The sequence below is a fragment of the Canis aureus genome, chromosome 36 (genome assembly GCF_053574225.1).
Source record: "Canis aureus isolate CA01 chromosome 36, VMU_Caureus_v.1.0, whole genome shotgun sequence".
NCBI lineage: Eukaryota > Metazoa > Chordata > Mammalia > Carnivora > Canidae > Canis > Canis aureus.
Window position 1 is genome coordinate 18832501 of NC_135646.1, and position 12835 is coordinate 18845335.

The 12835-nt window shown below is 35.7% G+C and overlaps 1 protein-coding gene across 7 annotated transcripts in view; it reads right to left on the reverse strand.

The window, feature by feature from the left end:
• The window catches only part of CYP20A1 (cytochrome P450 family 20 subfamily A member 1), a 60380-nt gene that overhangs the window by 14910 nt on the left and 32635 nt on the right, over positions 1-12835 (reverse strand). For all 7 annotated transcript variants that reach the window (XM_077885203.1, XM_077885202.1, XM_077885207.1 and 4 more), the window contains 4 exons: positions 7990-8105; positions 6980-7034; positions 4753-4873; positions 862-973 (listed from right to left, as the gene is read on the reverse strand). In XM_077885203.1, coding sequence (XP_077741329.1) covers positions 862-973; positions 4753-4873; positions 6980-7034; positions 7990-8105 — 404 coding nt within the window. The remainder of the gene's footprint in view (positions 1-861; positions 974-4752; positions 4874-6979; positions 7035-7989; positions 8106-12835) is intronic.

Below are 12835 nucleotides of genomic sequence, written 5' to 3' on the forward strand. Positions count from 1 at the left end.
TGTATGTACAATATACAAAAAGATATATAAGTTTACTAGAAAGAAAAATGACTTACAAGCACATAATTCACAAAAGAAGAAATACAAACTGTTAAATATGTATGAAAAGCTGCTCAATCTCTCCAATGATCAAGGAAAAGCAAATTAAAATAATGGGACAATATTTTATATAAGAAATATGTAAAAAAATTCATAAATCCAGAGTAGGTGAGGATATGAAGAGAAATAGCACTCACACACATTGTTGCTAAAAATATATATTGCCTCTTAGGGGGCAATTTAAATTTAACATATATAAGCACTTTGACCCTAAAACTCTATTTCTAAGGCTCTACTCAATACCTATACAAGTATATGATTTGTAATAACAAAAAGTTGATGTAATCTAAATTTCCACCAATGGAGACTGCATTTACTATAAACACACTCTTCCAATGGAATAATATATATCCATTAAAAATAGTAAGTTGGATCTATATCAACTACCAGTTGTACTAATTAACCACAATACACCTAATGCAAGCAAATTAATGAACAATATATGAAAAGCGACCTTTCACATATAAATTCAATTTTTAAAATACATACATATATGTGTATATACACATACAGAGTAATATACATACATAGAAAAAGATCTACAAAAATACACAGCAAAGTATTAACAGTAGTACATGTGAAGAAGGGAGCCTTTCTTTTATATTGTTTATACCCTAAAACGACATATATCATTGTCATTTAAAATAACTATGTCTTCAATTTAATAACAGGTCATTTATTGGACATTTTAGACAATTCAATACACACTGAAAGAACTGAAAAAAATAACTGAATAAGTTAAGTATGCCAAATGTTTCCTACCTCTCTAGGAATAATAAATTTGTCAATCTTTCCTTCAATATCTTGAAGCCGGGCAGAAACTGGGGTCAGTTTGGCAGTCCGAACAGTTTCACAAAGTACGTGCCGACAATATCTGTTTAAAAGAATTTTTTTTTTACAGTTCTTAACTCTAGGAAAGGCAGTTTGAAATGTATGTACATTTTTAAATGTCATTCAACAACTTTAATAATCTTCCAAATTTGAAATAGTTATATAATTCTAATTTGCTTGAAAATAAGTTATATATTAGAGGTATATAAAGTACAGATAGGTATAAATTTTAACAAATAAAAAAAACTTTAAGAGTACTAGAATAAAACTCAAAACAGTATTTTTATTATTGAGTAGAAAAGTCCTTTATTTTTAATAAAAGATTTTAGAAATTTTAATAAAGAACTTTCCTCCTCAAAAATTATAAAAATACTGACACAATGACAGAAACCATAAGAAAAATACAAGTAATCCAACTATGGAAATTTTTTTTTTTACATATTTGCAATCACAAGTACAACTGAAAAACAACTGGGAAAAATAAGTATGTATATTTGTAATGTCTAAAAGCTCTTTAAAAATCCATAATTAAAATCATCAAACACCCCAACACAAATATGTACAGGGAATAAAAAAAAAAACAATTCACATACAACAAAATACAAATGGTCTAGAAACATGTGAAATGATACTCAACCTCCTTAACAATGGAAAGATTGCCAATTAAAGCAAAATTTTTTACTTGTCAGAATAGCAAAAATGAAAAATAATGACAATAGACAATACTAATAAAAATGGGGGAAAATACATTATCCAGTTGTTCAAAGTATAAATTGGTACACTCTTTCTGAAGGGTAACTTGGCAATATGTCTAAAAATATTAGGCATACATCACAATAATAAAAGCTAAAATGCATTGAAATCTTAACACAAGCCAATTCTTTTAAATACTTTCTATGCAGTATCTCATTTAATCCTTATAAGAACCTCATGGATGCTATTTCTGTTTTAATTTTATAGATTTTTAAGAAATAAGGCAATTGTCTAAGATCACATAGCAGGGAAGTGATGTCAACAGGATTCAAACCCAGGTCTGCCTTACTCTATAGTCCCCAATCATAAATACTAGATTATTGTATATATCCTTAAATATCAATCTCATCTTTAGGACTTTATTAACAGAAACAACTGGAAATTTAAATAAAAATGCAAGCGTTGGAATTTTGATTGTTTATAATACTTAAAAACAACAAAACAAAAAAGGAAACATCCTTCTTTCCTTCTTTGAACAAGTATTTATTGGGTACCTGCTACATTAGAAGCACTGAGTTAGATACTGAGCTACAAGAGTGAATAGGACAGATACAAAGGCACTCAAGGTCTAGTTGGCATGGAAAGAGAGAGAGGTAGGATGAACAAGGATTGTTCAAGGATTAACAGTTTAAAAAGCACAGTAACTGTGATGATAAAGCAAATTCAAGGTTTTGGAGAACACATGGCAGAAGCACCTAACTGAAGAAAGGACTTTGTAGAGAATTAAGCACCTGAGGCTAGGACCTCCAGGAAAAACTGGAGTTAGCTAGAAGAAGAGAAAGGAAGAGATAATTTAGACAAAGAAGTAGTCTGCAAAAGCCAGGAGATAAGAAAGAGTACTGCAGCTTTGAAGAAACAAAACAACTTCAGTATAGCTAAATTTAAGGTATGAACAGACACAAATAAGAGATAAGGTGGGAAAGGAATATAAGGACTAGCTCTTGAAATGTCTCATAAACCATGTTGGTGAGTTTAAATTTTATCTTAAGGGCAACCAGACATCGCTGAAAGATTTTCAACCGGGGAGTCATCTGCCCAGATGTTGACTCCACAGGTATAAAAAGACTACTAGAACAGTGATTCTCAACATTAGAATTAGAAATAGAACATATTGAAATCATCTGAGAAGCTTTTGAAAACTTCTGATGCCCAGACTGTTGGTTTGGAATTGGTCCTAAGTTATCTGTATGTTTAAGCACCTAAAGTGTTTACTGCATGGAGTCACAGGCTCCAGTAGCAATTTGGAGACTGGATTAGAGGGAGCAAGATCCAAGGCTGTTGAAACATCCCAGGCAAGTTGACAGTGGTCTGAATAGAGTGGGGACAATGAAAAGAACTAAAATTAAACTTCCAGCTAAAAGATGTTTGGAAAGTATAATCAACAGAACTTAACTGCTAACTGGGTGTGGTAGAGTTATACATTTAAGAATACTGCCCAAAAAATATTTAGAAAAAAGAAGGAATTGACAGAATTCTATTTTTATATTTTAAAACTTTCTGAAATTTTTTATTTTAAATATATATGCATATATATGGAGAAAAATCTAGAAAAATAGTAGAAATAGTTAACAATTGTCATCTCTTAAGGATACATTTACAGAAAACCTTCACTTTCCACTTCATACCCTTCTGCATTATAAAAACTTCAAGTGACAAGTATTACTTTAAAATGAAAAATTGTTATATTTAAGGTAATAAAGAAAACTTATAACATTTTGAAGAATTTGTTAACAGAAGTCTCCCTATCTTCTTTTCTATGATTAAAAGAGGCTCCAAGATAGAGTTGATTGCCTACTGTCCAGGCTCAAACTTCTAACAGTCATAGTTGCTATTTTTAAAATATCTTTTTAAAAAAAATTTTATTTATTTATTCATGAGAGACACACAGAGAGAGAAGCAGAGACATAGGCAGAGGGAGAAGCAGGCTCCACTCAGGGAGCCCGATATGGGACTCGATCCAGGATACCTGGATCATGCCCTGAGCCAAAAGCAGATGCTCAACCACTGAGCCACCCTGGTGTCCCTTAAAAAATCTTTTTAATTAAAGTATTATCTACATATAAAAATCTGTTTTACCTATACAATGTGGTAAATGTTAGTAACTGTGTACAATTCTGCTACCACAACCATCATCAAGATATAGAACAGTTTCTTCACCCTAAAAACTTTTCTCAATCTCCCTGCCAGTTGATCCCCTCCACATTACTGGCCCCAAACAACCACCAATCTGCTTCCTATCACAGTAGTTTCACCTTAATGAAATCACATTGTATACAGTCTTTATGTTTCACTTCTTTTACTTAACATAATGACAGTTATCCACTTTGTTGTACATATTGATATTCTATTACTTTTTACCACTTGGGAAGATTCCAAGGTACAGATATAACACAATTTGTTTTTGTATTCACCAGTTGATAAATATTTGAACTGCTTCCAGTTTTTTGCTATCATGAATAATATTGCTACAAACATTTGCATAAATGTCTCTGTATGCACATATTTTTTCATTTCTCTTGGGTAAATTTCTCTTGGAGAATTTTTGGGTTGTATGGTAAGTGTATGTTTAACTGCCACACTTTTCCAACAGGTCTGTACCATTTAGCATTTCCATCAACAAAATAGGAGTGTCCACTTACTTAAACATCACTGATACTATTTTATATAGTCTAATGTAAAGGTTTCCCAAAACTACCTTATGATTTTAAAAAGCAAATTAAATTATCTAATAAAATATGTATGTAAATATTTTAAGTCCTATAAAAATATATAACCTTTCCTAGATGTTATCATTAGCTTTATTTTTTTAAGACTTTATTTATTCATGACACAGAGAGAGAGAGAGAGAGAGAGAGGGGCAGAGACATAGGCAGACGGAGAAGCAGGCTCCATGCAGGGAGCCCAATGTGGGACTTGATCCCAGGTCTCTGGGATCATGCCCTGGGCTGAAGGCAGACACCCAACTGCTGAGCCACCCAGGGATCCCTTATCATTAGCTTTCAATAAGATAGTTAAACTACATCAAGTTTACCTATTAATGATCTCCTCTTCTTTTTATTGTATTCTTACCTGAGCTGCTCAATTTTCTCTGGAGTAATAGGATCCTTTCCAAAAACATGGTCTATCTCTTCATAAAGTTTTTTCTGAACCTCTTCAGAGGTGGTTAAAAAACAGATTGCCCAGGTGCACACTAAGTAAAAATGTATATTAATAACAATGAAAATAGCAAATTCATAGTTTGGGTGTAGAATAAGATAAAATATACTATTTTTTTCTTGTATTTTCTTTTCGGATATGGAAGATACATAAATGCTACCAAAAAATAAAACAAGATTGTTCACAAGATTTGTACTTCTTTGAACAGAACATGAATATTTATATAATACTCCTAAAGAGATCTGCAATTTCTTTCTTAAAACTGGCAAGTAACTGAAGCCAAAAATGCATTTTACCTTCAGTTAAACCGTAATGATAATAAATAAACTCCATTATCTGGAGGAGTGTTAAATGTTGGTAACTGTAATGGATTGTCTGGTTCACCCAACCTTGTGTAATAAAAATATTGATTTATCAGTTCTTTCAGGAGACCTAATGAAATGATTCATACAAATTAAAGTAGCAGGATATTTACCTATATATACATCAATATTCTAAATTTTTATTTGTAATGGTAAATACACTGGATCAAGAATGGGCACTGGTTATTGCTTAGGATAATGGTTCTCAAAATCACTTGGGAATCGGTTGATGGCACAACCCCACATTCAGAGATCTTTTTCTTATTTTTTTAAAGATTTTATTTATTCATGAGAGACAAAAAGAGAGAGGCAGAGATACAGGCTGAGGGAGAAGCAGGATTCCTGCAAGAAGCCTGATGTGGGATTCGATCCCAGATCCTGGGATCACACCCTGGGTCAAAGGCCAATGCTCAACTGCTGAGCCACCCAGGCATGCCATAAATTCCATTTAAAAAAATATATATTTTAATTATTTGATAGAGCGAGTGCAAGTGGAAGGGAGGAGCAGAAAGAGGAGATGCAAACTCCGTGTTAGCAGGGAGCCCAATGTGGGGCTAGATGTGGAGCTCGATCCCAGGACCCTGGGATCATGACTTGAGCCGAAGGCAGACACTTAACCGACTGAGCCATCCAGGTGCCCCACCTAAATCCCATTTAATCTCTAATACCTGGACATCTCTAGATGTCAAAAAAAAATTTTTTTAAGATTTTATTTATTTATTCATGAGAGACAGAGAGAGAGAGGCAGAGACACAGGCAGAGGGAGAAGTAAGCTCCATGCAAGAAGCTCGATGTGGGACTTGAACCCGGGAATTCAGGATTATGCCCTGAGCCAAAGGCAGGTGCTCAGCTGCTGAGCCATCCAAGCGTCTCTAGATGTCAAAAATTTTACAAAGAAGAAAAACATAAGGGAAGTTTACATTTTTTTAAAAAAAAGATTTTATTTATTTATTCATGAAAGACACAGAGAGAGAGAGAGAGGCAGAGACGGGCAGAGGGAGAAGCAGGCTCCATGTCAGCATCATGAAGCCTGATATGGGACTTGATCCCGGGATTCCGGGGTCACCTCCAAGACAAAGGCCAATGCTCAACCGCTGAGCCACCCAGGAATCCTGAAAGTTTACATTTTTAATCATTGTTTTTAAAGAGAGAATTGTAAATGAAATCCTTCAAATGAACATAATTTTTTTTATTTCAAACTGATGTTTTAATACTTCCTTTAGCATTTTTTATTAGTATATTTCTATAAACATATGCAAATTTCTATAAATACCATGTGAATGAATGGTACTCTGCTAAACTAAAAAGCAGTAAGGAAACTTAGAAATATATCACACATTTTAGAATTTTAAATAAAAGTCTCCTTCAATTCCACCAAGAGAGGAGTTCTTTTAAATCGTGATTTCTGTGGCCTATATCCTCTGTTGGTAGACCTTAATAATAGCAAACTGGATTGGAGTCAAAGTGAAAAGCTGCAGCAGGAAATTGAAAAGCTCGCTGCTCTGGTTGGAAAGGTGTCAATAGCAGTTCATTTTAAAGGCACTAACTAGAATTCACAATCCATAAACTGTGTCAAGAAATTTATGGCAATGTTCAGAGGTGGCATAGAGCACCTGGGGTGAAAAAAAAAAGGTAGCTGTGTGAATCAAGCCTTTCAAACAAGAATAAAAAAGTCTAAAAGAAAGAAAATTATAAAGAGGTCTTGCAAACAATGTTTCCTTTATTTTACCTGTGTATATTTTATAATCTATCTCAAAAAGAAATCAATTCATACTTACATTTTGCGGTTATTATGCAACTGGCCAGAGAAAATATCATACTGTCTTCAAGGATCTAGGAGAGGAAACTAAGTTTAGAAAGTGTAAAATGTAAAGTGGCCTGTATTAGACCCTACTAAAATAACCTATAGTATAGAATTAGGGTCAAGAAAAAGGAAAAAAGCATAGTATTTCTTTACAATGTTTTCAGTTAAAAAAAAAAAAAAAAAAAAAAAGGCGCCTGCCTTGACCCAGGGCGCGATCCTGGAGACCAGGGATGGAATCCCGCATCGGGCTCCCAGTGCATGGAGCCTGCTTCTCCCTCTGCCTGTGTCTCTGCCTCTCTCTCTCTCTCTGTGTGACTATCATAAATAAATAAAAAAAAATTTAAAAAAAAAAGGTAAAACACAACCTAAAAACTGCATTGGCTTTTTGATGCAATAAACATTTATTGGTGTTATCACCGGCTCCTGCTCTGTGTTTTGCAAACAAACTGGCTCAGTGCCATCTTTCAGGCTTGGTCTGGTGCAGCAACGCAGCCTCACGAACAGTGGAGGAGAGGCTGCTGCTGTCCTTGGGGTCTCACTCAGTTTCTGCACCTTCACACATCCAGAAAACCATTCTATGAAGACTTGTATGTGGAGAGTGGGCAAAAGATTCCCACCATGAACAGGTGTGGAAATGATGGCTCCACTCTCATCCTTGGCCTGACAATAACACAAACAAGTGGCACGCCAGGGGTAACACAGGCGCTCTGGGAGCAAGCCAAGCTGCCAAACCTAGTCATGTAAGTCCTCCTCTTTTATGATTGGGGAATTTGATTCAATATTTGCCTACCCAAAAGTAAATAATACACAGTTGCTTCAAAGAGCTAAAGAACAAGAGACCAAATACTTGTACTATTTATGGATGATGTACAATAAAAGAGAAGCCATTGAATATTAGGAGGGCATCTGGATTAAAGTGAATTCAAAGCACATTATACATGTATGATCATTGTTTACTTGATAAACATTTAACAATCACATCACCTGTTGGTCATTAAGGTTCCCTTGTACTAAGGAATCAATGAAAATATGTTGGCTGAAGTTCTTTCCTTTTCGTTCTTTTATGATTTTCTTTAAAATAGATTCCAGTTGCATAAGAGCTTAGAGAAGAAATACAAAAAAGATTTTAGAATAAGCACTTGTAAAGACTGAACTTTTAAAAATATTTCTGTACAATGTTGCTGTGTGCAGAATAAAACTTAAAAAAGAGTTGTAACCAACAATTTTTAAGAAGCTGATTTATATTTAGATTCATCAACTTTTCTTTTTGCTAAATTTTACATACAAAAATCTGCATAAACTATATGTACAATTTAAGGGATAATTATAAATTATATGCTATCACCATATTATCATTACCCAGGTCAAGAACTAGAACTAACGCCAGCACCTGGAAAGCCTTCACACACATAAACCTCTCCTCTGATACTGTCTACTTTCCTTCTAAATTCTGCCTTCTTAACTCCACTCTTTTCCCACATCAGGAATTTAGGTGGGGAGGATCCCTGGGTGGCTCAGCGGTTTAGCGCCTGTCTTCGGCCCGGGGCGTGATCCTGGGGTCCCGGGATTGAGTCTCACATTGGGGTCCCTGCATGGAGCCTGCTTCTCCCTCTGCCTGTGTCTCTGCCTCTTTCTCTCTCTCTCTGTCTCTCATGAATAAATAAATTAAATCTTTAAAAAGGGACAGAAACAGATGTGAAATAATCAGAATTGTAAATTTCTGAAACCAAAAAGATATAGGATAAATAACTGCTATCCAACAGCCAAAATTATCCAGGGGTCATTCCTCAGTCTCCATCTTACTTGACCCGTCAAGGGATTTGATGATGTTGATCAAATACTCTCTAAGTGTTAAGATTTTCATTTGGATCTTGGAATTCCATGCTCTCCTGGACCCTATACCTTCCCCTACTTTGCTGCCTGCTCATTTTCAGTGGCCTTTTGATGATTCTTTCTCATTTCTCAAACTTCTTAATCATAGAATGTCCAAGGTCAGGACTCAGTTTTTGGACCTCTCTTCTTTTTCTATTTACATTCATTACCTTGATGGTTACTAGTCTCAAGGCTTTAAATACAATCTATGGACTGAATACTCCTAAATTAATATTTCCAGTCATGATCTCTTTCCTCTGAACTCCAGATTCATATAGCTAACAACTAATTTAGCATCTCCACTTAGATGTCTGAAGCCTATTAAACATAACATATGCACAAATGAACTCTTGATCTTTCCCCTCCCAAACCAGATCTTCCCAAGTCTGCCCCATCTCCCTAACAACCTCATTTTCCAAATATTCGGGCCTAAAACCTTGGTGTCTCCTTCTCCCTTACATCATACAACTAACCTGTCAGCTAGTGTTGGTATTCTAACTTCAAAATACAGAATTACTCTTCCTTACTTTTTTTTTTATTCTGTATTTTCTGCTGTCCACCACCTAGTCCGAGTCACATTATTTCTCTTGCATGGTTCATTGCAACAGCCCTTGATTAGTCTCTCTGCTTCTGTTCTAGGTGCTCATAATGTATCACAGCAGCCAGAATGACCCTTTAAAAACATAACTCAGGGATCCCTGGGTGGCGCAGCAGTTTGGCGCCTGCCTTTGGCCCAGGGCGCGATCCTGGAGACCCAGGATCGAATCCCATGTCAGGCTCCCGGTGCATGGAGCCTGCTTCTCCCTCTGCCTATGTCTCTGCCTTTCTCTCTCTCTCTCTCTATCATAAATAAAATAAAATAAAAATAAAATAAAAAATAAAATAAAATAAAAACATAACTCAGATTGGGGCACCTGGCTGACTTGGTAGAGCATGCAACTTTTTATTTTTTTTTAAGATTTTATTTATTTATTCATGACAGAGCAAGAGAGAGAGGCAGAAACAGAGGCAGAGGGAGAAGCAGGCTCCATGCAAGGAGCCTGATGCAGGACTTGATCCTGGGACTCCGGGATCACAACCTGAGCCAAAGACAAGTGTTCAACCACTGAGCCCCCCAGGTGTCCCAAGAGCATGCAACTCTTGATCTCAGGGTTGTAAATTAGAGCCCCACATTGGATGTAGAGGTTACTTAAAATTTTTATTATTTTTTCTAAATAAAATCTTAAAAAAAACATAACTCAGATTATAACTGCCAAGACTTTCCAGTGGCTTCCTATCTCATAGTAACAACCTAGTCGCACAAAGAGCTATCCCCCCAGTCTTTCTGGCCTCATTTCTCTACTACTACTCTTGTGACTGACTTTACTCCAGCCAAAAAGTTCTTTGTATACCAAATATACCAGAATCCCACCTCAAGGACTTTGCAGTTACTTTTCCTCTACATAGAATCTTTTTCCTTTGGACATGTGGAGAGCCACATGATCTGCCCTCAATGGTTTCCTTATGTCTTCCAAGTGTTAGCTCAAGTCACCTAATCTTACTGAGGCCCTTCCTAATCTTTTTTTTTTTAAGATTTATTTATTTATTCACTCAGAGAGAGCGAAGAGAGAGGCAGAGACACAGGCAGAGGGAGAAGCAGGCTCCCTGCAGGAAGCCCGATGTGGGACTCAATCCCCGGTCTCCAGGATCACACCCCGGGCTGCAGGCGACGCTAAACCGCTGCGCCACCGGGGCTGCCCGAGGCCCTTCCTAATCTATTTAAAATTGCAACCTCCCCATTCCTAGCACACCTTATCCTCCTTCTTGATTTAATTTTTTCCATGGCCCTTTTCATCTTTTAACACACTATTTGGTTTACTTATTTAGATTACTGTCTGCCACTTCCCACTAGAATGTGGTACCACAAAGATAGGCATTTTTGTTTTGTTTTGTTTTGTTCATGGACATCTCTCCAGCACCAAAAATATACCATAATATTATAGATATTCAGTAAATAGTTATAGAATTGCAGGAATGTAACACATTAGTGATTAAAATGAAAAATTAGGGCAGCCCAGGTTGCTCAGTTGTTCAGTGCTGCCGTCAGCCCAGGGCTTGATCCTGGGAATCCAGGATCGAGTCCCACATTGGGCTCCCTGCATGGAGCCTCCATCTCCTTCTGCCTGTGTCTCTGCCTCTCTCTTTCTCTCTTTCTCTGTGTGTCTCTCATGAATAAATAAATAAAAATCTAAAATAAATAAATAAATAAATAAATAAATAAATAAATAAATAAATAAATAAATAAAATGAAAAATTAACACTGTGATGCAGTGGTTCCTAACTTTGCTACAGATTGGAATCACCTAGGAAGCTTTTTTTAAAAAATCATAAAGTAGGGGCATCTGCATGGCTCAGTCAGTTAAGTGTCTGACTCTTGATTTTGGCTTGGGTCATAATTCGGGTAGAGAGATCCAGCCCTGTGTTGGGCTCCACAGAAGGCACGGAGTCTGCTTAAGATTTTCTCTCTCTCCTTCTATCCCACCACCCACTACTTTTGCTTTCTCGTAAAAAAAAAAAAAAAAAAAAAAAAAATTGTAAAGTACAAGTCACACCTCATACCAATTAAATCCAAATGTTTAGGAATGGAAGCTTGGTGTCAATATTTATTATTTTTTAATTAATTATTTATTTATTTTGTAATCTCTACACCCAGTGTGGGACTGGAACTCATGACCCTGAGATCAAAAAGCCCAGGGATCCCTGGGTGGCGCAGCGGTTTGGCGCCTGCCTTTGGCCCAGGGCGCGATCCCGGAGACCCAGGATCGAGTCCCACATCAGGCTCCCGGTGCATGGAGCCTGCTTCTCCCTCTGCCTGTGTCTCTGCCTCTCTCTCTCTCTGTGACTACCATAAATAAATAAAAAATTAAAAGAAAAAAAAAAAAAAAAAAGCCCATGTTCTTCTAACTGCACCAGCCAGGTGCCCCCTGTATTTCTTAAAACATTCAATGTGTAGCAGTTTGGGAACTATTGCTATATATTCTCAACCTTACCAATATATCAGAATACTCTGCAAAGCTAGATATATCATAGATATATCTAATGCCCAGGGGGCCTCTTTCTTAGACTTTGAATAAACTGGTTTAGAGTGAAGCCTGAAATTCAGGGTTTTTTTAAGTTCTTGAGGGGATTTTAATGTACAGACCAGGTTAAGAATGACTCACTTAAACAAAGGATGCACTGATTCAGCCATGGAATCCTACTCACATTAATACCAAAGAATCATTTTCTTTCTTTTTTTTTTTTTTCCAAAGAATCATTTTCAATAAAAGTTCAAATTTGACTTATGCCAGTGTTAAAACCTAAGGAACATAACATATTAGAAAAGCTACTTTTATTTAGAATAAAAGAATATAAATTATTAATTTTTATTTTGTATTAATTGAACCAATATTTGTGAAATACATTTTTTATTAAGGGGAATTAGTCTTAATGCATCCATCAAGATAATCACAAAGGCAACAAAAACCAGAGTGCAGAAAATGTGTCTGTTAAATTGGCTTTTTTGGGTTTATGTTGGACATCAAGGGAATCACTAGAATGGTAAGCCCCATGAGGGTGGGGAATTTTGTCTCCTACACACAAAACAGTGCCTACAACCCTCAATAAACATTTATTGAAAGAATGAAGGATGAGAATACTGGGAAGCAATATGATTATATATGAAAAATAATCCACTGTTCCAATACAGCCCATGTATTTCAATTTACCCTGCTTCTAAAAAAAAAGAATTGAAGCAGGTCAAAATAAAGGTATTAAAGGATTACAATAATTAAATTACTGACAGAAGATATACAACCAAAATAGAATAATTTTGTGGAGTCATCTTAAACTAAAATTGCTATTTTTTTGTTAGATTTTACAAAGTTATAACTAATGCCCAACAATTTTGAAAATATTTTTACTCTTGTTATAATAGCAA